Raw genomic sequence first — 26,762 nt, 5'->3', positions numbered from 1 at the left:
GCAGCAGCCTTCCTGCTGCAGGCTGGACAGCTGGTGGGAAAGACAGATGGGCGCAGGCGGAGTCAGGCACTCGTGTTTATTGCGGGTTAACAAGAGCGGGGTTCCGGAGGCGGCGTCACTCCTCGTCGTGCATTTTTTGCTGAGAAAGGAAGGAGAGATGTGAGTGGCAGCTGGCAAGAGAGATGGGGTGTGGGGAGCATCCCTAGGGTTTCCAGTGGCTGAAGGGAGATGCCCACAGCATGGGACTGGCTGGGCCGCTGGGACCTTGGGGTCCCTTGCTAGGGGTGCTGTGGTTTAGGGGAAAGACGGGGCATCCAGCAGAGACTCCAGTCTTTGGGGGCTGCCCTAAGCAGCTGCTGTAGGACCCTCAGGGCTGTGAGGGCTGCCCACCCCGAGGGGCACTCATGTCAGGGGGTGTGCTGATTCGGGTGGCTACTGGAGCCCCTGGGGGAGGGACCCACCTTGGCGCCGATGTCGCGGCTCTTGGCCCGCAGCTTGTTGACCTGGGACTCCGCGATGTCTGCCCGCTCCTCCGCCTCGTCCAGCTCGTGCTGCACCTTGCGGAACTTGGACAGGTTGGTGTTGGCCTGCTCCTCCTGTGGGGGTGGGGCGCGGGAGGAACCTCCTCAATCGTGTCCTGCATGGCCACCACCCACTTCCCAAAGTGAATCCCATGCTGCTTGGTAGGGAGCCCCCCAGAACGTCATCCCATCTGTCCCAGCATGCCTCGGAGGGACGCCCCCCAGCCCAGGTTCTCCATTAGCACCTCACATGCACTTTCCTGTCTGCTTGGAAGTCTTCCTCCACTGGGAAGGAAGTCACCTGCTAAGCCCAATGTCAAGGCCGCTGGCCTGCCTTAAGCGTCATCTGCCCCCTGTCCTGCATCAGTGTCCCCACTGCCTTCACGTGGACTTATGGTGCATAGGTTATATGCGTGGGGGCAGGTGCCTTGCTTCTGCTGAGTCAGAGTGCCTGACATAGCTCTGACCGTACCAGCTATTATAATAAATGTTCACATTTAGAGCAATCCTTTGTCCGAGCCCCACCATGCGTGGTGGACATGCATCGATTCTCGCACATAATAAGTGCGTTGATGAACGGCGAGAGAGAAAATCATGAACTCACCGCCTCCTCGGCCTGGCGCTTGTAGGCCTTGACCTTCAGCTGCAGCTTGTCCACCAGGTCCTGCAGCCGCAGCAGGTTCTTCTTGTCCTCCTCCGTCTGCAGGGGGAGAAGGAGGTTTCAGGGAGGAGTAAGCGCCATCGCCTTTCTGTTCCCCATTGTTCTAGCTCCTCGCCATGCCTCAGCTGCCGCCTTCCAGGCGCCCAGGGTAGAGCGCGGTGGGGGAGATTCCATCTCTGACGCAAAGAGGGCAAGGCAATGTTCTCAGTCCAGGATCCACCAAGCTCTGGGGGCTGGGTGTGTTGGGGGGGGGGTGCGGCTCTGAACTTCCTGAGCAGGTAAGAAAGAGGCACTGGCTCTGTTCCAGCCCCAGCGTGGGGAGCAGAGCAACACACGTGCTCTCGGCCAGTGGCTCAGGAGTGACCAGGGCTAAGGAGGAATGCAGAAAGAAGGCGCACCCTCATGGCTCACGTTATTCTGATCTATGATAGCCCAGTACTCTAACACGACAGTACTGCAGTGGGCCAGGAACACTGGCTGCAATACCTAACCAGTCATCCCCCTATCAGCTCCTGGTGCGTGCTTCTGTCCGTGCCAAATCCACGGTTCTAGCACTGCACCCTGTCTTGTCTCTGGGATCCATCTGTCAAATGGGCCAGTTCCCCTGTCTCCTTGGTCTCTCCCCCGACAGGCACACTGTGATGAGTACAGAGTACAGGCAGAAGCTCTGACCTAAGCACACGGAGGTCTTGGAACATGCTGGGATCTTCTTTCTCTAAAGCCTTCCCTTGGCCGTGGGGAAGTTCTCTGCCATTTCCCACCCCCTGACTCTCCTCCCTAACGCGCCCCACAAAGGTGGAAGGGGCCTCTGGACCGCTCTGAAGCTGTCCTGGTGGAGCTCTTAGTTCTTGAAAAACAACTTTGAGGAAGTAGTAGGTTCTCCACTTGCTAGAAAAATCCACAGACTCAAGCCACACGGACTCCCGAGAAAGAAAACGAATCTACGGACAGCGTCTCAAGGCGCAGGTGGCCTGGGGTCCCGGAAGGCAGCCAGGGCACAGCGCGCGCACCTGGTAGGTGAGCTCCTTGATGCGCCGCTCGCTCTTCCTCATGCCCTTCACCGACTCCGCGTTGCGCTTCTGCTCGGCCTCCAGCTCATTCTCCAGCTCCCGCACCCGCGCCTCCAGCTTCTGCAGCTGCTTCTTGCCGCCCTTGAGGGCGATCTGCTCGGCCTCGTCCAGCCGGTGCTGCAGGTCCTTAATGGTCTGCTCCATGTTCTTCTTCATGCGCTCCAGGTGGGCGCTGGTGTCCTGCTCCTTCTTCAGCTCCTCCGCCATCATGGCGGCCTGCGCGCGGGGGCGGGGCGGCACACGCTGGGGTCAGGCCCTCACACACCGGCCAGCCCCTTGGCGCGGGAGGGCGGGGTGGGGGACTCACGTCCGTGATGGCCTTCTTGGCCTTCTCCTCGGCGTTCCTGCATTCCTGCACCGCCTCCTCCACTTCCGTCTGCAGCTGGGTCAGGTCCGACTCCATCTTCTTCTTCTGGTTGATGAGGCTGGTGTTCTGGGGCGGGAGGAGAGCAAAGGGTCACACCCACTCGTGGACTTGTTACCTCGGTCCACTTCAGAGAGCATAAGTGGTTGTTTAGGGGCCAGCGCTGTGTGTAGTAGGCTAAGCCTTCGCCTACGGAGCCAGTTCCAGTCCTGGCTGCTCCTCTTATGATCCAGCTCTCTGTTAATGGCCTGGGAAAACAGCAGAAGATGGCCCAAGTGCCTGGGCTCCTGCACCTGTGTGGGAGACCCGGAAGAAGCTTCTGACTCCTGGCTTCAGATTGGCCCAGCTCTGGCCATTGTGGCCATTTGGAGAGTGAACCAGTGGGTAGAAGACCTCTCTCTCTGTCTGCCCCTCTCTGTAACTTTGCTTCTCAAAGAAATAAATCTTTTTTTAAGTGACTGTTTAGTCTTAAGTTCCAAGCCCCGCTTCTGAGAGAGCCCTCGTTTTGTGCCAGTGTTCCCTTTTCCTAAGAGAACAACAATGTCCCGGATGTTCTTTGTGCAACCACTCAGCCTTGAAGACAGACTTCAAGCACCAAAGGCTGTCGGGCTCTTCAATCACAAGTTGATGCAGGGGCATGGAAATGGAAACAACTTGTTTCCCAGAACAACGTTCTGGAAATGAATATGGTTCTAGAAAGAATGCTGAGTGGTAAGGAAGAGGGGACGAGGTCAGTGGATGACGGCACTCTCACACAGCCTAGGTTACACAACCCACCAGGCACTGCAATCAGTGGGCACAAGAGCTCGTGGCAGAGTGTGGCTGAAAACAGTCTGGGTGGGACTGCAAAACAAGCGGTGCTCTCCCAGTCTGGTGCACAAGCAGATGTGGCTGTGCTTCTTTAAGGTCCCCGACTCTCATCTTTACAGAGCAAGCGGAAGCCTGTCTTCTGGATCAAGGCTATCAATGACAGCAGGCATTCCACTGCCCCCAGATTTAGCAGGCACCACCCATGAATCACCACCCTCTTCACTTTTAAGTCTGGACTTCCTTCTCAAGACAGCAGAGATGAGAGGTGGCCCAAGAGATGAACTGATCTGTGATCCTGGGCGGACACGCTCATTCAGACACCTGGTTTCAGTGGATGTACTGGGCTCTGATGCTTCCCCGCGGAGGCCCCTGGCGCCCTCACCTGGGAGTGCAGCAGCTGCACCCGCTCGCTGGTCTCGATCAGCTCCTGCTCTGCCAGCTTCCGAGACCGCTCCGTCTGCTCCACCACGGCCCGCAGCTCCTCCAGCTCGGCCTGCAGCAGCGCGTTGCGCCGCTCCACGATGGCGATGTTCTCCTTCAGGTCGTCATTGGCCCGGACCGCGTCATCCAGCTGGATCTGGGTGTCCTGCCAGGGGAGGGATGACGCTGGGATACCTGACCCCATACCATCAGGGCCTTTCATCTGCGGTCTGACACACACCTCACCTAGCGTTCAGTATCCTCATCAGTGGGAAGCAGGGAGGCACACCCCTCATCGACACGCTAGGCTGGAGGCTGGAGACTGGCCCAGGACACACGCACACCGTAGGGCCCGGCCAATGCTCCATCCCTCCGGCCTCCAGCCACTTTCTCCCATGTGTTGCCCCAGTGCCATGCTCTGGCCTTCATCATTCCTCTGAGCCCAGCCCATCCCGCCCACCCACAGATTCTGCCCACCCACCGGCTCCCAAGAGCCTCTGCTTCTGTTACCTTCAGGTGGGCTTGGGCGTTCTTCAGGTGCTTCTGGGCCTCGGAGGCCGTCCTGTTGGCCTGGCTGAGCTGGATCTCCATCTCGTTGAGGTCGCCCTCCATCTTCTTCTTCACCCGCAGGGCCTCGTTGCGGCTGCGCGTCTCTGCATCCAGGGAGGTCTGCAGTGAGTCCACCACCCGCAGGTGGTTGCGCTTGGCCTGTTCCATCTCCTCGTCCTTCTCCACCAGCTTCCGCTCGATCTCCGCCTTGATCTGGTTGAACTCCAGCTGGGCCCGGAGGATCTTGCCTTCCTCGTGCTCCAGGGAGGCCTGGCAGGGGTGGGGAGAGGAGGGTGAGGCTGACCGTCAGGGCCCAGGGAAGGAAGGGGTGAGACAGGCCCAGAGGGTGCAGAGTGTCGGCCAGGACTGTGGCCGGGAGAAGCAGGGTCGAAAAGAGGCAGGGAGGTGGTACTGTTCCCCAGGCCCTCGGGCTGTTGGACTCCCTGGGCTTCCGGAATCCCTGGGCTATCTCTGTCCGGGAGTGGATTTGGACCTCACACCTGCCAGACCCTCCAGCATCTACATCGTACCTATGTTTGACCCATCGAAAATACTATGGAGAAAAGGAGGAATTTTCATAGCCACAAATGCAACTATGTCTTTGTTTCCCAGGACTTCACTCTTTAGTGGGAAAAGTCAGAAGCCCCCAACCACAGGGCTATTCCTGGGTTCTTAAAAGTGAACAGAAGGGGCCACTGTTGTGGCATAGCAGACTAAGCCTCCACCTGCAGTGCCGGCATCCCATAAGGGTGCTGGTTTGAGACTTGGCTGCTTCACTTCCGAGCCAGCTCCCTGCTAATGCGCCTGGGAAAGCAGTGGAAGATGGCCCAACTCCTTGGGCCCCTGCACCCACATGGAAGGCCCGGAAGAAGCTTCAGGATCCTGGCTTTGGATCAGTGCAGCTCAGGCCATTGCGACCATCTGGGGAGTGAACCAGTGGATGGAAGACCTCTCTCTCTGCCTCTGCCTCTCTGTAACTCTACCTTTCAAATAAATAATAATAAATAAATCTTTTAAAAAAGAAGTGAACAGAAATAATGAGCTCACATGCTTATTTTACCTTCATTCGATCTTATTGGGTATGCACAGTTAATCCCATCTTACAGATGAGAAAGCCGAGGCACAGGGAGCTTAAGGACCTTGTCCAGCCACACATTGGAGGTCCTCAAATCAAGCTTGTGCCCCAGGGCTGTTTGATCCTGGGCCAACATGCCCCTCTCCCATCTGAGCAGTGTTGGGGTGCCAGGTTGCAGCTTTGACAACCTAGTGGGAACCAAGGCCTCTGGCTTACAATCTGACTGTGACATTTCCCCTCCTGCCAACTCTGGCTTTGGACGTGGTCACAGGTAGTGGGTATATGACCTTGAACTAAGAAAAAGCAGCTAAGAGTGAACGCCAGGGGTCTGGCTGGTCGGGAGTGGCAGATTTCACTGCAAACTCTATAAGTGCAAGATTTTTGTCTTTGTATAATTTGTATTTTTCAATGGAATAAGAGCATTTTATACCATCAGGGAAAAAAAGAAAAAAGGAAAGAAAAAGAAAAAGGAGTGAAAAGATCTTGTCGTGGGGCCAGGGCCCCTGCCAGGTGAGACAGCCGGGCAGACTGGGCGGCTGCGGGCCTCACCTCGGCCTCCTCCAGGGCCGACTGCAGCTCCAGCTTCTCGGCCTCCAGCTGCTTGCGGACCTTCTCCAGCTCGTGCAGATTCTTGCCTCCTTCTCCCAGCTGCTCCGTCAGGTCAGAGATCTCCTCTGGGGATCAGAGGGCCGGAAAGCTCAAAGCCTGCGTTCCCCTGACCCAGCCTGGCCGTCCCTGCCACCACCCCTCCCTGGCCCCTCGGCCCCCAGCGCACCCTGCAGGTTCTTGTTCTCCCGCTTGAAGGTCTCCAGGTGCTCCAGGGACTCCTCGTAGGCGTTCTTGAGCTTGAAGAGCTCGGTGCTGAGGGAGCGCGCCTCCTTCTGCGAGGACTCCAGCTCCGACTGCGACTCCTCGTACTTCTGCTTCCACTCGGCCAGGATCTGCCCCAGACCAGGCTCATAGTGCGGGACCCCCAGCCCCTGGTCCCAGCCCCGCCTCCAGGGAGGACGGGCCTGGCCTGGCCCCGATGCCCAGCGCCCGCCCGGGCCTGTGCGCTGGCTGCGGCCCCACCCCGGGGCCCACCTTGTCGAAGTTCCTCTGCTTCTTGTCCAGGGCGGCGGCGGCAGCGTTGGAGCGCTCCACGTCCACCATGAGGTCCTCGATCTCGTTCTGCAGCCGGTGCTTGGTCTTCTCCAGTGAGGAGCACTTGGCGTTGACGGCCTCCACGGCCTCCTCGGCGTCCTGCAGCCGCTGGGCCAGCTTCTTCCTGCCGGGGGAAGGGGGTGTGCGTGACTCCACTTGGCAACAATGGGGCCCCGGGATGACCACTCCCCACCCCCAACTGCTGAGGCCTCCTGCCTCCCCATAGCTCTTGGGGGGTGCTAGAATCCCAAGCTGGAGGAAGCCTAGGCTTTGAGGGCCTGGAGCAGAGCCCCCAGCACAGATCACCCAGGCCTGTTCCCTACGGGTAGCCGCAGCTGGGGGACCCTTCCCCCAAGCCAGGCTCATCGACGGTAGCTCCTCTGACCAACAAGCTTTTTGCTCGTCTTATACGTGAGCATCAGGTATAACCCGGGCTAAAAGCTCGCCTGTCACAGGAAGTGGGTCAGGGCCAGCCAGGACTCAAAGAGTTCGGGATCCAGACTTTCTTCCCATCACCTCTCTCTCTCTCTCTCAACCCCAGCTGCTTTCCTACAGGCCCTCTGCCTGTCCCCACCGCAGGTCCTTTTGCTTCTCCTTCCGAGAGTCACGGCGGGAGCTGCGGGGCACTCACTTGGCCTCCTCCAGCTCCTCGGTGCGCTGGATGGCGTCCGTCTCATATTTGGTCCTCCACTGTGCCACCTCCGAGTTGGCCTTGGACAGGACGCGCTGCAGCTCCGCCTTGGCCTCCATCTCCTCCTCGTACTGCTCCCGCAGCAGGTCACAGTCATGGCGGGCCGACTGCAGCGCGTGGGCCAGGGCGTTCTTGGCCTGGGGAGAGGCGGGCGCCAGATCAGAGGGCATCCCTGTCCCCCATTCTCTGCACCCTTCCTACATCCACTGCCTTTGGCCGAGCATCCAGGAGGAATCTCCAGGTCTGTGAGTAGCTCCCCGGTTTGCCCAACCAGGATCCTTACAAAGAAGGACAGAGGCATTAACTGACTTTGGGGTGTCACAGAGCCAAAGGCAGCAAGCCTACATGGAGCGGGGGGCTTCCCTCCAGCGTCCAGGCCACCGCCAAGCCTTCTGCACTGTCCCCCGGCCGGGCCCTCACCTTGCCTTCCTCCTCCAGCTGCCTCTTGAGGTCCTCCATCTGCTGGGTGTAGGACAGCTTGCCCCGGGTCAGCTGGGAGATCAGCGCCTCCTTCTCCTCCAGCTGCCGGGCTAGCTCTCCTGGAGGTGGGAATGCAGGAGTTGTGGGTCTCCACGCCCCCTCCCACAGGGAGCAATCAATGCCCTTCCCAGGGGCAGGCAAGCGCTGGTCGGGCACGCACCGTTCTCGGTTTGCAGCTTGGCTCGCTGGGTGGTGAAGTCGTTGAGGGAGCGCTGGGCTTCCTCCAGCTTCATGCGGTACTCGTTGGCCTGGTCTTCCAGCGTGCGGGACACTTTCTCCAGGTTTGCCTTCAGGCAGGAAGGGACGCAGGGAGGGTGAGTGGGGGCAGGGGCTGGGTCGATCAGAGAGGGAGGAGTAGAGGGCAGAGGTGGGGGAACTCAGGGACAGGGAAGTGGCCTGGGCAGTGTGGGAGGGGCATAGTTCCAAGGAAGGACATGAATTATAGGAGGGAAGACGTCTGGGAGACAGACGTAGGCGACGGTCAGGGCAGAGAGGAAGAGAAGGCCACCGAGGGTGGGGCCCACCTTGGCCTTGATGATCTGCTCCATGTTGGAGGTGACGTCATCCAGCTCCAGCTTGAACTCGCTCTTCTCCTTTTCCAGCTTCTGCTTCACCCGCTGCAGGTTGTCGATCTGCTCGCCCAGCTCGGCCACGCTGTCCGCGTGCTTCTTGCGCAGGGCGGCGGCCGTGGCCTCGTGTTGCAGCGTGGCCTCCTCCAGGTCCCGTCGCATCTTCTGGAACTCGGCCTCGCGCTTCTTGTTCATCTCAATCTGCACGGACGTGGCCCCGCCGGCCTCCTCCAGCCGCTCGCTGATCTCCTCCAGCTCCCGGGACAGGTCGGAGCGCAGCTTCTCCACCTTGGCCCTGGCAGTGCGCTCGGCCTCCAGCTCCTCCTCCAGCTCCTCGATGCGGGCCTGGGCCGGGGCACAGAGGGCTCAGGACCCCACTGCCCCCACCCCTCTGCCGGAGTCCCCCCACCTCCAGGGCACTGAAGGACATCCTGGCCGTCAGGTTCCTCATGGGCAGTGGCTCTCAGTTAGGGCAATGTCTAGACACAATTCTGATGACCACGACTTGTTGGGGAGTTGCATCTTGTGCGTAGAGGCCAGGGATGCCGCTGTACATCCCACAGTGCCTAGGCCACCGAGTGGAATCTGATGGAAACCAAACCTTCAAGGCATTTCCTGAGGGCATCCCAGATCCAGTCTAAGCATGTGCAGCCCTGGATCCTGGGAATCTATGCTGGAGGGGGACCCTGAGATCTCGTGAGACCGCGAACCTCAGAGTCTACAGACTCGCTAGGCCCTGCTCTGCTCTCTGTAAGGTAGGAGTGTGGGTGTTTGCATTTTATCAGTATTGGCAACAATATGCCTGGAAACAAATATCTTCGAGAGTTTCTGAGTGAGCCGCCAAGTTCAGTCCGCTCTTTCCTCACTTTCCAGGGCCTGATTTGCTTATGCCTAGGACTGGGTCCCAGCTCGACTGCTCCATTCCAGGCCAGGTGAGTGCTGGCAGAGCGTCCTCCTCTTCCTCACCTTTCTGGCTTTAGCCTTGGTCTTGACTAAACCTGGAGAATTTCTGACTACCATTTTTGAGCTGTTGCCTGGCTAGCCAGGAACAAAGGGGGGCTCCCAGGATCCCCTTCATCTGGGGTTATGGCCATTTCCCCTGTACTGTGCATGGTGGAAGCTGTAAGCAGGAAGACCCCCATGCCTCTGCTCCCAGGATGGAGAAGGTGGGACTTGTGTTGCAAGGCTTGGGCTGGAAGAGGGAGGACCAATGCCAACACCGCTGTGTTGTTTTGGGTCCAAGAGGCCAAAGATTCAGGGCAGAAGAACCTGAGAATGGCTCATTATTCTCAAAACCAAGAAAAGGCATCCAAGAAATGGGAAGGCGAATTTTCACGGGACACGGGCCAGCCCCTGGGCAGAGGAATCCTGCTAAATGTTACTGGCAGCCTGGGCCTTGGTGACAGGGAGACTGGTTCCTTCTTCTGTCCACAGTCTGTCTGGAAAATGAGAGCTCCTGCCCCCAGTAGCTGAGAGCCTGTTGCCCTTGGGGTCTCTACATCCAGACCTGGCCATGCAGCCTCTGCAGCCAGAAAGTGGGGATGACAGTACCTGCCTTAGTGCTCCCAGGGCTGTGTAACCCAAGACTAAAAGCATGTTAAAGTCCGAAGTACAGCGGCTGGCACTGTGGTGCAGCAGGTTAAGCTGCCACCTGTGACGCGGGCATCCCATATGGGTACTGGTTCGAGTTCTGCCTGCTCTACTTCTGATCCAGCTCCTGGCTAATGTGCCTGGGAAAGCAGCCAAAGACAGTCCAAGTGCTTGGGCCCATGCCACATAAGCTCCTGGCTCCTGGCTTCATTGTGGCCATTTGGGGAGTGACCTAGCAAATGAAAGATCTCTTTCTCTGTCTCTGCCTTACTTTTTTTTTTTTTTTTAAGTTTGAAGCACACTCAAGGTAAGGAAGACTATGGTGTTCATTTAATCTCATCTTGCAGAGAGACAAGAGGTGTGTGGAATACAAAGAGAGTCCCACCTGGTTGAGGTCTCCAACCCGAACTACATTAAAGCAACCTTTATAGAACGTTTCCTAACACAAACATTGTCACACACGCTATCTCCTCTGGGCCTGTCACTCCCATTTTACAGATGAGGAGAGAACCTGAGATTCAGAGCCTGGCTAAAGGCTGTAGGTATTGACTGCTTGGCCACAGGGGGACCGCATGCCCATGGGGTGCCCCGGGGGCTTCAGTCTGGGTTGGTGGCTGGAGTCAGCACCAGGAAAACCATGAGCAGAGCGGCCCATTAGGAAGGCACTGCAAGAAGGTTCTTTTACTCCCCCCACGCCAAGGGCAGCAGTGGCCAAGGAAGGAGACCCCCTCCTTTGTCCCAGCACATAAAGCTGTGAGGCAGGGTATTATCTCAGAAAGAGAGGCCCCTCTAGTAGGTAGGATTCTCCCCCAACTATAATTTTTCTGAAATAATACATTCTTGCTCTCTAGGGGGAAGTTGGTGTTCACACGTGCCTGGGAGTCACAGAGGGCTGGGTCTCTGAGTCTGCCTGGAGTTCAGATGGCATGCAGAACCCAAGCGGCCCCCGCAGCCTGGGTCACCTCAGGGCCCCTGGGCTCCAGTCTCCCCTCCTGCCTGCCCTGGGCTGCGCTGGGAAGAGCATCACCTGGTTTTCCTTCAGCTTCTTCTGCAGCTGGAGGGCCAGTGCCTGCTCATCCTCGATCTTGCTGTTCAGCTGACTGATGTCAAACTCCTTCCTGGAAAAGAATGGGGGCAACAGTGGTCCTCCTCCCTCTGGGGTCATCCTCTTCTCTAGCCTCAGAATGCCAGAACCAGCTCCCTCCCCTGGCCCAGAGAGCCAACAGGGAGGGCCGTGGTGGACCTCATTTCCCGTGTGTCCAGGGCAGCTGTGACCAGTGGTGCTTAGCCCCCGGCACTCCAGCTACGAAGCCAGACACTCTCATGAGCGCCCGCTGCAGCCCCAGGCTCTTACTTCTTGAGCCTCTCCTCCAGCTGCAGCTTGTCATTCTCCAGGTCCATGATGCTCTCCTGGGTCAGCTTCAGGTCACCCTCCAGCTTCCGCTTGGCTCGCTCCAGGTCCATGCGCACCTTCTTCTCCTGCTCCAGGGATCCCTCCAGCTATGGGAGAGAAGACAATAGACAAAGCGTGGAAAACCTGAGATCCACAGTGCATGCTCTTCCGCTCCGTTCACTCGAAGGCTACAGGGATTGGAAGTCAACCCAGCAGAGAAATCCTGAAAACACAAAGGATTTAGAGACCCAGCCTGGAGAGGAACTGCAGAGAGCAGGGAGGCTAGAGGGATTGTAAAAGCTAATTTCAGGGATCAGGAACCCCTTGGCTATTGCTGTTGGCTGAGAGACGGAGCATGGTTCTTACTACTCACATCGTCCACCTGCTGCTCCAGCTTGAGCTTGGCCTTGGTCAGAGTATTGACTTTGTCCTCCTCAGCCTGAAGGTCATCTAGGGCCTGCTGGTGGGCCTCTTGCAGAGCTTTCTTCTCCTTGGTGAGCTTGGCGATGATCTCGTCCAGCCCAGCCATCTCCTCTGTCAGGTTCTTCACCTGCCAACCCGAAGACCCATCCCCGTTAGGGCCCAAGGTCACCAGCCCAGGGACATCCCTGTGCCAAGGATCAGGACCACATTCTGGTCTGGGAATCCTGCAGAGCCCCCGGCTGGAGGCAGCGGGTGCTGCCCTCACCTTGTTCTCGGTTGCGTGCTTCTCCTTCTCCACCTTGGCCAGCGTCAGCTCCAGGTCGTCAATGTCCTTCTTGAGCTCGGAGCACTCGTCTTCCAGCTTGCGCTTCTTGGCGGTGAGCTCGGCGTTCATCTCCTCCTCGTCCTCCAGCCTCTCGTTCATCTCCTTCACCTTGGCCTCCAGCTGGATCTTGTTCTTGATCAGCTGGTCGCAGCGCTCCTCGGCATCATTGAGGTTGTCTTGTTCCTGGAAGAAGAAGAAGAGAGGAGAGGTTCAGGGACTGCAGCATGGCTGGAGCTCCTGGGCTCCCCGCCCCTGGAGACGAGGTGGGCTGGAATCTGCGGGAGGAGGGCAGAGAGCTGAGGGGTGAGCAGGTGGCCTCACCGCCTGCACTTGGAGCTGCAGGTCATTCTTCTCCTGCAGCAGCGACACCATCTTCTCCTCCAGCTCCTTGCGGCGGGCCTCCGACTTCTCCAGGGACTCTTTGATGCGCCCAAACTCCTCCTTCATGGTGGCCATCTCCTTCTCCGTCTCTGCACTCTTCAGCAGGGGCTTGATCTTGAAGTAGAGCTTCATCCAGGGCCAGTTCTTGACCCCCATGAAGGCCCGGATGTTCCACTGGATGACCAGCAGGGCATCCCTGACGGGGGAACAGGGGGCCAGGGAGGGGCACTGTGTGAGAGCATTTCCCAGCCATGGGACCAACTGCACCCAGCTTACCCCCCATCTCCGTGGCTTGTGGGCCCTGGAGGGCAGCCTCAGCCTCTGTGTGCACTCCCACTCCCAACTTCTCTCCAATGAGCATGGAGATGGGAGTTGTTTAATTAATCAGTTCAATTGAATGGCAGTTCTTATCATTCCTGCTGGGGCTACAACAGTAGCGGAAGCTACCACTTACACAGCCAGCTAGGGTCAGTATTTCCACGCTCATACGAACCTAAGATATGTTAAAATCATGTAGCGTGCTACATGTCAGAATGTCTACTATGCATGTAAGTTATGAAGCATGAAAACAAAACAACTCTCAAAGAACCCACAGCCTCAGCAGGGGCCACTCCCAGCCTTTGGATCCACCTGTGGGCTCCTCCCTGAACCCCTTCTGCAGGCACCCGCCAGAAGCAGCCACTAATCTGGTTTTCTGCATCCTTATGTTTACAGGAAACACTTTAACCATACATGTGTGCATCTTTAACGAACATATTGCTGGGTTTTATTAATTCTGAGCTTCATAAAAATTGTACCAAAGTATACAAACACTTGTGTGACTTGCTTTTTGTTCACTCAACAATTTGCTTTTCTAGTTCAAACATACTGTATCGTGCAGTTGTAGCTCATTCATGTTCCTGCTTTCTAATATCCCACTGACTGACCACACCAGTATCTCTCCATTCCCCTGTGGATACGCATTCGGTTTGTTCCCAGATGTTTGCTATGATGATCAGTGCTGCTCTGAAGATCCTTTCTCGTCTCATGGTGTGCATGTGTAGGAGTTCTTCTGTGGGAATGCACTCAACAATGGATTGGAAAGCATGTCGTTGTTCAACTTTTTTTTTTTTTTTTTTGACAGGCAGAGTGACAGTGAGAGAGAGAGACAGAGAGAAAGGTCTTCCTTTGCCGTTGGTTCACCCTCCAATGGCCGCTGTGGCCGGTGCACTGCGGCTGGTACACCGCGCTGATCCGAAGGCAGGAGCCAGGTACTTATCCTGGTCTCCCATGGGGTGCAGGGCCTAAGGACTTGGGCCATCCTCCACTGCACTCCTGGGCCACAGCAGAGAGCTGGCCTGGAAGAGGGGCAACCGGGACAGAATCTCCAGCGCCCCGACCGGGATTAGAACCCGGTGTGCTGGCGCCACAAGGAGGAGGATTAGCCTAGTGAGCCGTGGCGCTGGCCCTCATTGTTCAACTTTAATGATAAATTGCTGTCCATAGAGGTTGTGTTAATTTATACTCCCCTAAGCAGTGGGTCAGACTTCTTAATTTTTATCAACCCAGAGTGTTAAGTGGTATCTCACTGGAGTCGTCATTTTAAAGAATTCCAAATGAGGCCCAGAAGTAGCTTGTGAAGGGCAGAACCAGGGCCTGCAGCCGCATCTTCAGATCCACACTGGTTGGCACTGCTGTCTGCCTCGGGTCACATCCTGGGGCGCCTGTTCCTTTCCTCCCTGACTCACCTGCGCTCCAGGATCTTCTTGAACTCAGCACGCATGAGCTGGCCCCGGGACTGGGCCTGGATGCGCGTGATGATGCGGCTCAGCCTCTCGTCTCGCATCTCCTCCAGCAGCCCCAGCAGCCCGGCCTTGAAGAACACCTGCAAAGGGCAGGGGGTGGGGCGCAGCCTCAGAGAGGGGTGCCCTCGGGAGAAGCAGGAGTGGCTCCCAGGGACCTGTCACCCATGCCTTCTAGACTTGACTGTGAAAATGCAAAAAAATAATACAGAAGCAAAGCTGGGGTTCCTGTCCTTGGGTTGAGAGAGGAAGTCAGGAGCCTGGGTTCAGTGTCCTGTGCTCCCAGCTGCTCCCCTCATCATGGCCATCCGCCCTGGAGCCATCCAGTGTGGCTCCAGACTCACCTTGGTGTGGCCGAACTTGTACTGGTTGTGGTCAATGTCCAGGGAGCCCAGCAGCTTCTCCGCCCCCTTCCTGCTGTCAATGAACTGGCCCTCAGGGATGGCCGCTGGGTTCAGGATGCGGTACCTGCAGAGGGAAATGCCTGGAGTCACCCCTCTCCCCTGCCTACAGGATTTTCCAGGCCCACCTGCAGACGCCCCTCCCCTACCCCAGCCCACCCCTGTCCCCTGAGCCCTGCTGCGCCCCGGTGGTGCCCACCTCTGCCGGAAGTCCCCGTAGAGGATGCGGTTGGGGAAGCCCTTCCTGCAGATGCGAATGCCCTCCAGCACGCCGTTGCAACGCAGCTGGTGCATGACCAGGGGGTTGTCCATCACCCCTGCGGCAGGAGAGGATGGGGAGGGTCAGCCTCGGGGCAAGTGAATGTCAGGCATCCTCCCCAAACCCAAGCCTCCCCATGGCTCACCTGGAGCCTTCCGCTCATTGGGGATGATGCAGCGCACGAAGTGAGGGTGGGTGGTCCTCAGGTTGGTCATCAGCTTGTTCAGATTTTCCTGTGCGTGCATGAGGCAGGGGAATTAGCAGACACAAGGAGCATCCTTTAGGTCCCTGAGCCCTGGGCCCCAGACACCCTGGGGCCCCTGGAACCAGCCAAGGGACAAGAGCTTGATACATAACTCATGATATAAGCGCAAGCCCAGATAGACTTTACACCAAAAATGATCATGAAGCTCTAGCGTCTCTCCTACCCGGCTTGGAGCATCAGGAAAGATTCTGGCCTGCGGCACCTGCAACAGGGCCCCTGCTTACCCGGTGGAGAGCTGACACTGTCTGGAAGGACGAGCCCTTTTTCTTGCCTCCTTTGCCTTTGCCAGTGTCCGCTAATAACAAGAGAAAGGACAATGAGCATGGGCTCAACATCTGAGGAGCCTACGGATGGGCAGGGCTGAGCCATGCAGCAGCTGGGTGACTTTGGGCAGGTCACTGCCCAGGTAAAGGCGGGTGGATCAGGGCAGGCACGAGGGTAGCTCACCAGTGCTTGCTACACAGTAGGGACTGAGGTCATGTCAGAGTCCTTACCCCCACCCCTCCTATCTTCTAAGCCTGCCCTCCACTTCTCTTCTTACACTTCATCCTCTCCAACTCACATCTTTTCTCTCTCTTCTCTGAACTGGAGGCTCCCTTGTTCTATCATTTGTTGGGGAACCCTCTCAGTGTTCATTGAGAACTCCTGCACGTACAGCTCCCTGCTGGATGTGGCACTGCCATGCAGGTGTCACCCTCATTGACCACTAGTTGTTCACAACTGGACATGCGCACCAACATACATAGAAAAAGGTGGAAATGGCAGGTATGACAGGAGAGATACAGGAGGACTGCCTGACTCTGCACCCTAACTCTTTGCACTCCCAGAAGCTCCCTGGCCCAATGCAGTGTGCCCCTTACCAGTGTCGGCAGAAGCATAGGTGGCGAAGAGGGTGGCCATCAGCTTGAGGGAGGACTTCTGGTACAGGCCCACCACCGTCTCATTGAGAGGGTCCTTGTTCTTCTCCAGCCAGCCCAGGATGTTGTAGTCCACGGTGCCGGCGTAGTGGACCAGGGAGAAGTGGGCTTCCTGCTTCCCCTTGACGTTGCGTGGCTTCTGGAAGTTGTTGGACTTGCCCAGGTGGTTGTCGTATAGCTTGGCCTTGAAGGTCATGTCAGTGGCCTTGGGGAACATGCACTCCTCCTCCAGGATGGACATGATGCCCATGGGCTGCAGGTGGGGCAGGGAGGTGGAGTGAGAGTCACTGAGCACACTCGCGGCTTTTCAGGGTCCCACGCTTTGACAGAGAGAAGACTCTGCAGCCCAGTACCGCAGAGGTGCCAGAGGCAGCCTGTGCCGGCTCCTCCCACCCCAAGATAGCAGGCCCATACTCCTTCAGTTCATCGAAATCCTCTCGTGTCTGACCTTTCTGCCCCAATGGACCCAGCAACAAACTATGCACTCCTAGACACCCCTGAAGGCCCGCAGTGCCTAGCAATAGAATCCCTTCTTCCTGACGGCCCAGGGCCCCAGGGCCCGACAGATGTGTGTTGGGGGCAGCAGACTACAGGAGCTGGCTACACCCTGTTAAAGGAGACTGACAATTTTTCAAAGCACAGTTGGAGGGATCCAAGTTTGGCACAACACTCTGCCCTCCAGAGCTCGGGGACAGGAATCCTTCTGTGCGTCTGATTAAGCCACGGGCCGTCTCTTTAGGAAAGCACAGGTGCATGCACACACACATGTACACTTTTCCCTATAGAGTTTCAGGGGAGTCTGAGGTCTCTGGGAGCTGAGGATCCTGGTTGAGAATCTCTGAATAATGATCCAAAGCTCATGGGTCATTTTCTGAATGCAGGGGTGGCCTGGGTGAAGGTCAGATCCTGAGGGCCCTGCACCGGCAGCAGTCTGCACTGGCACGAGGGGGAGCTCCCATCAGCCCCCTCCCCCATCCCTTCTAAGGAATGCCTGCAGACAAACGGGGCTGGACACTGGCTTATTTCTCAGCAAAGAGGAAGGGGATGGGAAGCCAAACGTCTCTACTTTCAGCCTGGGAGTGTTTCCATGAGTGACACCTCTCACAGGTGCTCAGAGGGGCCAAGAGTCCTCTCCTTCCCTGCACCTTGTTCTGTATGACGGGAGGTGACTGTCACACAGGGGACAAGGTGCAAGGCGCTAGCCCTCACAGAGGGTAGAAGGTGGGTCTATAGAGGGGCTTGGGATTCTCGGGGATGGAAGGAATGGGGTCGCCCCTGTGACTGGGATGGGGCAGAGGAGGGAGACCCGGGCGGTGGGGCCAAGTGGCACCTTCTCAATGAGGTCGATGCAGGCCTGCAGGTCCATGCCGAAGTCGATGAACTCCCACTCGATGCCCTCCTTCTTGTACTCCTCCTGCTCCAGCACGAACATGTGGTGGTTGAAGAACTGCTGCAGCTTCTCGTTGGTGAAGTTGATGCAAAGCTGCTCAAAGCTGTTGAACTGCAGAGGGAGGGGGTGAGGGAGCCGGTCAGGGGGTGGGTGTCCCTGTGGCACGGAGCTGAGCTGTACCCGAGCCACGCAGGGGTGTGGTTTGTCCCCTCCCAGCAGATCCGCCCCTGAAGACAGGGATGCCGACCGCCTCTGTCACTGCTCCATCTGCACTGCCTACCGGTGCCCGGCCCACAGCTGGGCCTCCCTAAGTGGCAGGTAAATCCTTCCCACTCCCAGGGCTGCCCCGACTCACGTCAAAGATCTCGAAGCCCGCGATGTCGAGGACGCCTATGAAGTACTGGCGCGGCAGCTTGGTCTCCAGCGTGGCGTTGATGCGCATCACCATCCAGTTGAACATCTTCTCGTACACGGCCTTGGCCAGAGCCCCGATGGAGTAGTACACCTGCTGCACGTTCTGCCCCTTGGTGACGTACTCGTTGCCCACTTTCACCCGAGGGTGGCACAGCCCCTTGAGCAGGTCAGCGGAGTTCAGCCCCATGAGGTAGGCGGACTTGTCAGCATCTGGTTGTGAAGGAAAGGAAGAAATGGGCACTTAAACCACCTCTGCACCAACCCCTCTCATTAAAGAGGAGGGCTTGGAGAACAGGAAGGCCACCAGGCTTGCCACAGTCACTCAGCCACTGCATGCTGGAGCCAGGCTGGACCCCGGGCCCCTTCATCCAGCAGCTCCCCCGCAGCTCTGCCTCTCTTTGCTGGGCGTCTCCAGGCTTGTCCTCCACCAGCACATCTGTGAGCACCCGTGCCCACCCTCAGCCAGCCCCTCCTCACCTCCTCAGGGCAGGGGTGTGGCTGATGGACTAGGAGTCCCCTGCTCCTGTCCCCCACCCCAGTACCTAGCCGGGGCCTGGGCGTGTCCTGCTTTCAATGCATCTGCTGACCTCTAGGACTGGCTGGGAAATTCAGGCCTCAGCATCAGAAGGACAGTTCCCCCAACCCCTCAATGCGCCATCCAGTATGGAGATTTCTCTATTTAGAGGGGGATTTATTGGGTGTAATTTCAAGACTTCGTGAAACCCAGGCTTGGTTCTTATCTGGACAGACTTGGAGAAGGGGTGCCAGTCTGGGAATGGTGAGCGGTCAGAGACCTGGCGAGGCTCTGAGGAGAGTCTGGGGGCGGGGCCAGACGGCTGGGGGCGGGGTCTGCCCCGGAAACCAGCGCAGCTCTCTGACCGGCTGCTCCTCCTACTTTTCTGGTTTCTTTCGCTTTCTCTGTTGCGGTCCAAGCAACACTGTTGTCGACCTAACTCATGAAGAACTATTGAATGGCACCACTTTGGATGCTTCTTGGGAGTCCTCCGCAACCGGGCGAGTGTCTCCGGCACAAAGCCGGGGACAGGTCCAGTCAGCCCAGCTGGCCCCTCAGGTCTTTCCCCCACGGCTGCCTGCCCTGCGCACCTTCGGTGCCGTCCGGCTCCGCCTGCTCCTCACGCTGCTTCTGCTTGAACTTCATGTTTCCGTAGTGCATGATGGCGCCCGTCAGCTTGTAGATGCCGACTTTCTCCTCAGAACTGAAGCCCAGCACGTCGAAGGCGTTCTGGGACAGAGCCAGAGGCCACGAGGGGGGTTGGCAGCGGCCTCTCGGAGCTCCCAGGGCCTCCCACCCACTCACCCAGACCCGTCTCCTCGCTCACATCGGTGGCCATGAGCTCCTCGGAGTCGTCGATGGAGGCCACGGACACCTCTCCCTGGGACACGAAGGCGTAGTCGTAGGGGTTGTTTGTGATCAGCAGCATGTCTGCGCCAGACAAGGGCCGGGCCGGGCCAACGGGGCAGGGAGAGGGCAGGGGGAGGGGAAGGAGAGCAGGTGGAGGATGGAGGAGGAGGAGGAGAGGGAGCAGGAGGAGAGGAGGATGAGGAGAGTCAGCACCAGGAGAGACTCCAGCGGAAGTGAAAGAGGAGAAGGGGCCCTGGCAGGAAAGACCCCAGGTCCCCCGGGAAAGCAAGAGGGCACATGGTGGGGGAATGACGCCAGGGGGAAGCTGAGGCAAAGGAAGAGCAGGAGGAAGTCGGACAGGAAGAGGAGAAGCGAGTGAGGAGTCAGGCGCGTGGCAGAGCCTGGCGGAGGCAAGAGGCCAGTGTGAGCAGTCCCAAGTGGGGAAGGGGAGAGCAAGGGAAGCAGGGGTGGGGTGGGGAGGGCAGCGCGGCTCACCCAGCAGCTCCGGTTTCTTGTTGGACAGGATCTGGTAGAAGATGTGGTAGTTCCTCTCAGCCTTCAGCTGGAAGATCACCCGGGACTTCTCCAGCAGGTCTGAGGGGGAGAGGGGGACGAGGGAAAGAGGGTGGAGATTGGGGAGACAGGATCCCCTGCATGGGGAGAGGGGAGAGCCAGGGAGAAGGGGAGCTTTGAAGGCCAGATGCCAGTGTGGATGAAGACAGAAGACGAAGGAAATGACGAGACCCGGCCACCCAGATGCTGGAGGAGACGGAGCAGAGGGCCCCGGGGAGCGAGGGTTGCGTGTGGCACTCACAGGTCTCTATGTCCGCAGAAGCCAGCTTTCCAGTGGCTCCAAAGTGGATCCTGATGAATTTTCCCTGGGGGTGGGTGGGACAGAGTGAGGAACCTGGCCTGAAGGGACAGGATGAAATCTGGGGCCTCAAGTCAACCCAGAATGCCCTGGAAGGTTCTGGAAAATGTCCATGACCTACTTGGTATCAGTGAAACGGAACAGGGTGCCCATCCCCACATACACCGGGGATCTTAGAGTGGAAGCCCAGGGGAAGGCTTCTCGCGGCATGTCAAGCAGTCCTCCCAGCACCCTGAGCAAGGCGGGTTTTATCACCCCTGCGTCACAGCTGGAGGAGCTGGGCTCCAAGTCTGGGACTCGGGGAGCCAGTCGGGTCTCTGGCTCCAGAGCCTGTGCTTTCTTCCCACTTCTGGTGTGGAAGAGCTCTGGAAACACTCTTAAGACAAACCCGAAACAGCAGCAAAACCAGAACCAGCCTGTCACTTGGCCATGGGGACTGCCGGAGCTCAGGACGCCAGTCGGGTTGGGAGGGTTTGGGGTGTGTGCATGCGCGTTGTTAACCCAAAGCCACACAGAGTACAGTCAGCACCCCCTTTTCTCATCAGGGCTGGAGGAGACCAGTGGGCAGCAGCCGAGGGCACTCACGAAGCGCGAGGAGTTGTCGTTCCGGACGGTCTTGGCGTTGCCGAAGGCCTCCAGGGCGGGGTTGGCCTGGATGATCTGGTCCTCCAGGGTGCCCTGCAGTAGGGGGAGCAGGGTGGGGGTTTATCCTGCATCCCCTTCTTGGAGGTGGAGGGGGACAGGGAGTTGCCCTGAGCCCGGGGAAGGAGGGGGGGTGGATGAACCCCTGGTGAGTGTGTAGCTCCCAAGGGCTGTGCCCAGGCCCCACACTCAGGAACCCCGCCGGGTGGCGCTGGTGCACTGCTCCCCCGGACTGGGTTGGGGAGAGCTGGGTCCGCCTGCCCCCAGGCCTTCTCTCTGTGGAGCCTGCAGCCCACACGGCACCTTGTTGGCATTGACGTTGTCCTTCTTGCCCCGGTCACCAATGGCTGCAATACTGGCAAAGTACTGGATGACACGCTTGGTGTTCACTGTCTTCCCCGCCCCGGATTCTCCGCTGTGGGACCAACCAGGGTTCAGGATCCCAGCATTCCCCAAGGCACACAGCCCTGCCCACTCCTCCCGTCTCTCTCAGGCCCAGCAACCAGGGCCTAGCACCTCACAACCCACTGTTTGTGGACAGTGCTCACTCACGTGATGAGGATGGACTGGTTCTCCCGATCTGGAAGAGAAAGGAGGCGAGGCAGTGAGGTCAGGGCCAAGGGCATAGCTGGGTGATGGGGTCAGGGGGCGGGTCACAGGGCCGGGGCCTCCGGGCTCACCTGTCAGCATGTACTGATAGGCATTGTCAGAGATGGAGAAGATGTGGGGCGGGGCCTCGCTCCTCTTCTTGCCCCGGTAGGCGGCCACCACCTCTGCATTGTACACCGGCAGCCACTTGTAGGGGTTGACGGTGACGCAGAAGAGGCCCGAGTAGGTCTGGAGCAGAAGACAGGGCTGGGTGTAAGGTGGGCAGGGAGAGTCCAGGAGGGCAGCGGGCAGGCAGGGGCTTCCCTGCAGCCGACCAGGGACAGGGAGAGGGGGAGAGGAGGTTGGCGTCCCTTGGGAGAATACCTGCCCCTCTCCTTGGGAAAGTCCCCCTGGTCTCTGGCCTCCCTCCCGGAGGGGAGACCCTGTGTGTGTGGGGGGGGGGGGGGACAGGAGCACTCACGTAAATCATCCAGGCCGCGTAGCGCTCCTTGAGGTTGTAGAGTACAGCGGGCTCGTGCAGGAAGGTCAGCATGGCCATGTCCTCGATCTTGTCGAACTTGGGTGGGTTCTGCTGCAACACCTGGTCCTCCTTCACGGTCACCGTCTGGAGAGGAAGCCCGGGCAGCAGGACGGGGCTGAGCACGTGTCGCCTGGGGCCTCTGCCTGCGTGCACCTGTCAGCCTTGCGGCTCACCTCCTCCCAGGACACAGCCTTGGCCTTGCTCTTGCAAGCCTCTGCTCAAGCCCCTACCCCAGAGCTCCCCAGATGGTGCACCTGCTGCTGTCTTTCCCAGGCTAGAGACTATGCTCGACTCCCTTCCTCTTGCCACTTCCCCAGACCTGTGCCCGTGGTCACCCTCCGGTGTCTAGGGGCAAGCCTGGGAACCAGAGGCTCTCCGATCTGTGCACGCACACACTTCCCCAACCCCCAGGCCGTCCCCTAGGGCTGGTGTTGAGGAAGGCAGTTGTTCAGAGCAGACCGCCAACCGTCCACCCTGCACTCCCCATTCATCACTGTCATGTGGTTTGATTGGCAGTTGTCATCATGTCATGGTGTCATGAGATCCTGCCGGTTGGAAGTAGAGGAAGCTGTGGCTCTAACTGATCAAATGGTTTGCCTGCAGTGACTAGCTAGTGGCAGAGCTGGCATCAGCGTCAAAGCCCCCAGTGAGTTGTGGCCCATCCCACACCTCAATGGGATGCCGCATCCGGCCGGTGAGTGTGAGGCACACAGCTTGGAGTGACTTACTGCTGATTCTCATGACTGGCAACGCAGGGCCAGGGGCTTCTGAGTGCCATACACCAGCCCCAGGATTGAGGGTTAAGCTCACACATTCCTGTTGTTTGTGTTCATTTGGGTCTGAGAGTTTGTCCTTGATGTGGGGATGTGGATCCACGGGGGAAATCCGAGGCAGAGGAGGGATGCAAGTGCAAGGAAGGGAGTGTCCTTCAGTGCTGTGTCTCTGCTCTGTTTATCTGCAAGGCTCTTTTGCGGGGTAAAACAGCTGGGGCTCCCCCGGCCAGCCTCCTGTCCGGCAAGGGGGATGTGTGTCTGGTGGCGGCATCCTGCTGCACTGGCCCAGATCTGTCTGTGAAGGTGCCGATGCTGCCCATCTGGCATCCTCTACCCTGCCTTGGAGCTCTTCCCCAGCTCTGCACCTTCACCCTGGCTCCTTCCCTACCCCCAACCCCCGCCCCGCCTCGGCACTGAGCTCCACACACCTTGCCGTTCTCGGTTTCGGCGGTGACCTTGCCTCCCTCCCGAGACACGATCTTGGCCTTGACGAACTCCTCTTTGTCATCGGGCACAAAGCACTCAGTGCGGATGTCGAAAGGCCGTGTCTGGGCCTCCAGACGCTCTTTCTCAGACTTGCGGAGGTACTGGGCTGCCGCCCCAAAGTCGGCCATCTGGGAGTCATCCATCTTGCCTCTCCCCTGGGGCCAAGACAGGGGGTCCTGTGACTCCCGAGGCAGACTCAGGCTTTCGTGGGTGACCCTGTCTTTCCCATTCCCATTCCTTGCCCCACCACCTCCTTTCCAGGACCTATTGCTCTCCTCTCATTACCCAGTGAAAGGATCTGCCTGGGGCCACCCACCCCATTCAGCTGGGGCTGAGGGGGGATCTTTGTAAGAGGTCGGCATGGGGGGAAGGAGTGCCTGGGGTTGCCGGGGGAGGGGTGGGCACAGCGGACCTGGCTCCTGGAGAAAGCCTGCTCTGCTGTCTGCAGAGGAGACTGGGTGCCGCTCACCTGACTCTCTCCTCACAGGGAATCCCGGAGAATCTGAACCACTGGAGGAGCAGGAGCCACAAAGTGCAGAGAAGAGAACCATGGAGACAAGTGATGGGACGAGGAGGCCCAGCCCAGAGAGCCGACAGACACCAGCAGGGTGGGCCGGCAGGGAGTAGGAAGAAAGGAAGGGATGCAGAGTGAGTGAATGTGGGAGGGCAGGGGTGTGGAAGCAGAGACAGAAACAGAGAAAGGCAGGGAGAAAAGAACACACAGGCACGAAGGGAGGGCAAGGAAGGAGGGAGACGGAGATTGAGGACTGGGACAAGTGCTGACCAAGACAGGGAGGCAAAGCAGCACAGGGCCAACGGGCAGGAAGCCACCCAAAGGAGGGAGAAAGTGCTGAGAACCGGGCAGGGAACCAGAGAGACAGGAGACAGGAGTCGCGCTCCTCATGGACCTGCCACAGGGCTGGAGAAGGGCGCTTCCAGCAGAACCCGTGGGCCCCCGCCTGCCCTGCAGCTCACTCCCAGGAAGGCAGGGTCCCTGTGCACAGCTGCCCAGCGCCCCTGCACAAACCACACTTACCTGGGCTGCAGGAGTCTGGCTGCCCTCAACGCTGCAGCTCCTTTATATGCCACTTCCCCCACCCCCTTGCCTAAATTTGGAGCCCTTCCGGAGGGACCCCCTCCCACCTCTCTCCCTGCCTGGCTCCTCCTCCCTTGATCCCTTGGCTCTGGAGGTGACAAGAGGACGGCAGGGCCCCCAGATTTGCCCATGAAAGGTCTGCTGCCCCAGCCCCTCGGGCTCCAGGGCCTTTTTTTAGTCCTTGAGCACATTCCGCCCCTCCAGAGCGCTGATGGGCAGATAGTGGGAAGACAGGACCTTCTCCACCACCTCCCCCGCCCCACCATGGCCTTTACCTCGGTTATTTTTAACCTGAAGGGTGAGTTGAGCACACTGGGGTGAGGGTCACCTTTTCATATAGGACGAATGCTTGTCCCCTGCCCCCCAGCTGCAGTTTCCCTTCCTTGTCCCCTACCCTCTCCCATTTACCCAGGCCTGTCTTCACACAGCCCAGGCTGCAAGTGTCTCCCGACACTCTCAGACCTGGACCTGTGAGCTGGAGCAGGCGTCTACTAGCCAGCTCCAGACTCAGTTTCCCTCTCTGTCCTGCCCCAACTCTGCACACACGCTGTGCCTGGGCTTCTATTCCCAGGCAGGTGTCTGACAGAGGACTCAAGGCTGCTTTGCTTGGGAATGCATCTGGAGCCCCAGCACTTCCCCGGTGCTCCCCATACAGTGGCCCTCATGCAAACCCATCACCCAGTGGAAGGAATTCTCCACGCTGCCTCAGGCACACCTGCGCACAGACCCTTGGTCCAGCACCCTCGCGTGCAGACTTGACCAGACACACATGCAGATTTCACACTTCAGCTTACAGAGATCCCTGCGTGCTTTCCAGCAGGCCGATGCTCACATCTGCACGCAAAGGCTTTTACCCTCCTGCTGCCACCTTCTGCACTAATCCCCGGGCCTGAGGGAGCAGGGGTGGGGGTGGGGGCCGCTCCCTTCCGCCTCTCCAGGCTGCCAGAGGGTGCAGGTGCTGCCGAGGATGGCTGGGGCGCCAGACAGGCCTGGGGATTTACACCAATTGGGCTCTGGCTCTGCGTTCCACAGGGCTGCAGGGGGGTGCAGGGTTGGGGGGAGGGGGCTCTGTAGTCTGCCCCCTTCCCAGATAGAAGCCTGCTATCCCCTCCTGAGGCTCACACTCCCATGCCTGTCTTTGGGGGGGGGTCCTCAAGCACCCCAGCCCTCAAGGTACTCCTCCTCCATCCTGCAGGCTGTCCCCTCTCAGAGGCGGTAGGTGTCGGGTCTTCAACAGGCCGTGCCTGTTGTGACTAAGTGGACATTGTGTTCAGAAGACAAAGCCAGACTCTCCTGCCCTGGCTTTCCCCCACACCCTCACACCCAAGAATACTGCCTCAGCTCCCCTCCCACCCCTATCCACTGACACCTCTCGATATAGCTCCAGGGTGTGGAGGTGGGTAGGACAGGCAGGGGTCAGCTTCTCTGGGTGGGAGCACTTGCCGTGAAGATGGGGTTCCCCCCAAGGTTGTCAGCCCCCTAGGATGCTGGCTGCCTATTACGGGGCTCAGAGACACATCTCTCTCTGGGGGACTTGGACCCCAGACTCAGTGTCCTTGGAGGGACCTGAGTTGACCGGCCATTCCCATCTCCTGCAGGTGCACATGCCAAACCGTTGCCCTCAGGGGATGCAGGCCACCTGTCTCTAGCTCTAGGTCACTTGAGGCCCCAGTGCACAAGCTGGGGGTTATCCCGTGGCCTGGTGCGTCACTGCCTGGTTCCCATCCCCCTGGGGACCTGATAAGGGGCTGGAATACCAGGTCAGCCTGGGTAAGGTCCAGGTGACAAAGACCAGGCTTTGTCCTCGGGAGAACCCTGCGCCCTGAGCAGACCAAACTTGGGAGAGGTGGTAGGGGGCGGGGCTGAGGGGTGGGCAGGCAGTGCCTGCCCTCCTAGGGAAGGAGGTAGAAGGAAGGGGTTAGCCTGGCTCTGGGCTCGGGCCCGGTCTGGCCTGGTTTGCCCTCTTCCTTCCCTGGGCCCCCTCCTCTGTCCTGGCGTTCCCATACACCTCTGCTGTCCACGCTGTCTCCACTGCCACCCAAATCAGCTCCGCATTCTGCTGGAGGCCCTGGAGTGTGAGGGCACGGGACGGATACTCTGGCCAAAGGTAGGGGGACAGGGAGGCAGGGCTTGCCGCCCCTCTCCTGCTTGCCTCCCCATGTCTCTGTCTCTGTGTCCTCTCCCCCTGCCTGGTTCCCGGTCTCAAAGGCAGACTTGGCCTCGGATTCTCCTGGGTCTGCCTGAGCCTGGGTCTGGGTCTGACTTAAGGCTCTGTCTCCTCTGAGCTCTCTGCCTCCTCATCCTGCCCCGGGCTCCTTGGCCACCTCCCTTCCACCCCCTGGTTCCTCTGCTTTCCAGACTCTCCTGACCTCTGAAGGTGACTCGGGTCCTTTCCCCTACTGTCACCTCCCTCTGCTCTGCAGGTGCCTCTGTCCCAGGCTCCCTCTCAAGGGCTCCCTGGCCAGGCCTCTCCTTCTCTCTCCTTCTCCTGGGCCCGGCTCTCCAGGCCT

The 26,762-nt window shown here is 58.8% G+C and overlaps 1 protein-coding gene and 1 non-coding gene across 2 annotated transcripts; both read right to left on the bottom strand.

Annotated features, from left to right (window-relative positions):
* Positions 1-62: 62 nt before the first annotated feature.
* On the bottom strand, positions 63-23,714 carry MYH6 (myosin-6). The gene is made up of 38 exons (XM_051822673.2): positions 23,626-23,714; positions 23,099-23,311; positions 21,838-21,981; positions 21,449-21,605; positions 21,321-21,348; positions 21,072-21,183; positions 20,712-20,804; positions 20,070-20,133; positions 19,751-19,849; positions 19,233-19,336; positions 18,997-19,135; positions 17,834-18,102; positions 17,419-17,589; positions 16,032-16,341; positions 15,396-15,466; positions 15,052-15,139; positions 14,847-14,964; positions 14,591-14,714; positions 14,193-14,329; positions 12,406-12,661; positions 12,025-12,267; positions 11,710-11,886; positions 11,298-11,443; positions 10,971-11,061; positions 8,309-8,698; positions 7,945-8,071; positions 7,725-7,843; positions 7,245-7,441; positions 6,554-6,737; positions 6,246-6,411; positions 6,020-6,144; positions 4,357-4,665; positions 3,809-4,012; positions 2,560-2,685; positions 2,193-2,468; positions 1,126-1,221; positions 462-596; positions 63-139 (listed from the first exon to the last, which is right to left on the bottom strand). Exons 2-38 carry the CDS (start codon positions 23,297-23,299, stop codon positions 116-118), a joined length of 5,820 nt encoding a protein of 1,939 aa, XP_051678633.1. The 5' UTR covers positions 23,300-23,311; positions 23,626-23,714; the 3' UTR covers positions 63-115.
* On the bottom strand, positions 7,001-7,057 carry MIR208A (microRNA mir-208a). The gene has a single exon (NR_162580.1). It is a non-coding gene; the product is annotated as a microRNA mir-208a (primary transcript).
* Positions 23,715-26,762: the final 3,048 nt, after the last annotated feature.

This window comes from Oryctolagus cuniculus, chromosome 12, assembly GCF_964237555.1.
Source record: "Oryctolagus cuniculus chromosome 12, mOryCun1.1, whole genome shotgun sequence".
In the NCBI taxonomy this organism is placed as follows: domain Eukaryota; kingdom Metazoa; phylum Chordata; class Mammalia; order Lagomorpha; family Leporidae; genus Oryctolagus; species Oryctolagus cuniculus.
This window is presented reverse-complemented; position numbering and strand designations above follow the sequence as displayed.

What these genes read in the sequence shown, in the direction of transcription:
- MYH6 (XM_051822673.2), bottom strand. Translation starts at nt 23,299, where the DNA reads ATGGATGACTCCCAGATGGCCGACTTTGGGGCGGCAGCCCAGTACCTC. An exon ending in CTGGAGGAGAGGCTCAAGAA is followed by an intron (nt 11,062 to 11,297) that starts GTAAGAGCCTGG and finishes ATTCTTTTCCAG; the next exon opens with GAAGGAGTTTGACATCAGTC. An exon ending in GCCGCGACATCGGCGCCAAG is followed by an intron (nt 140 to 461) that starts GTGGGTCCCTCC and finishes TTCCTTTCTCAG; the next exon opens with CAAAAAATGCACGACGAGGA.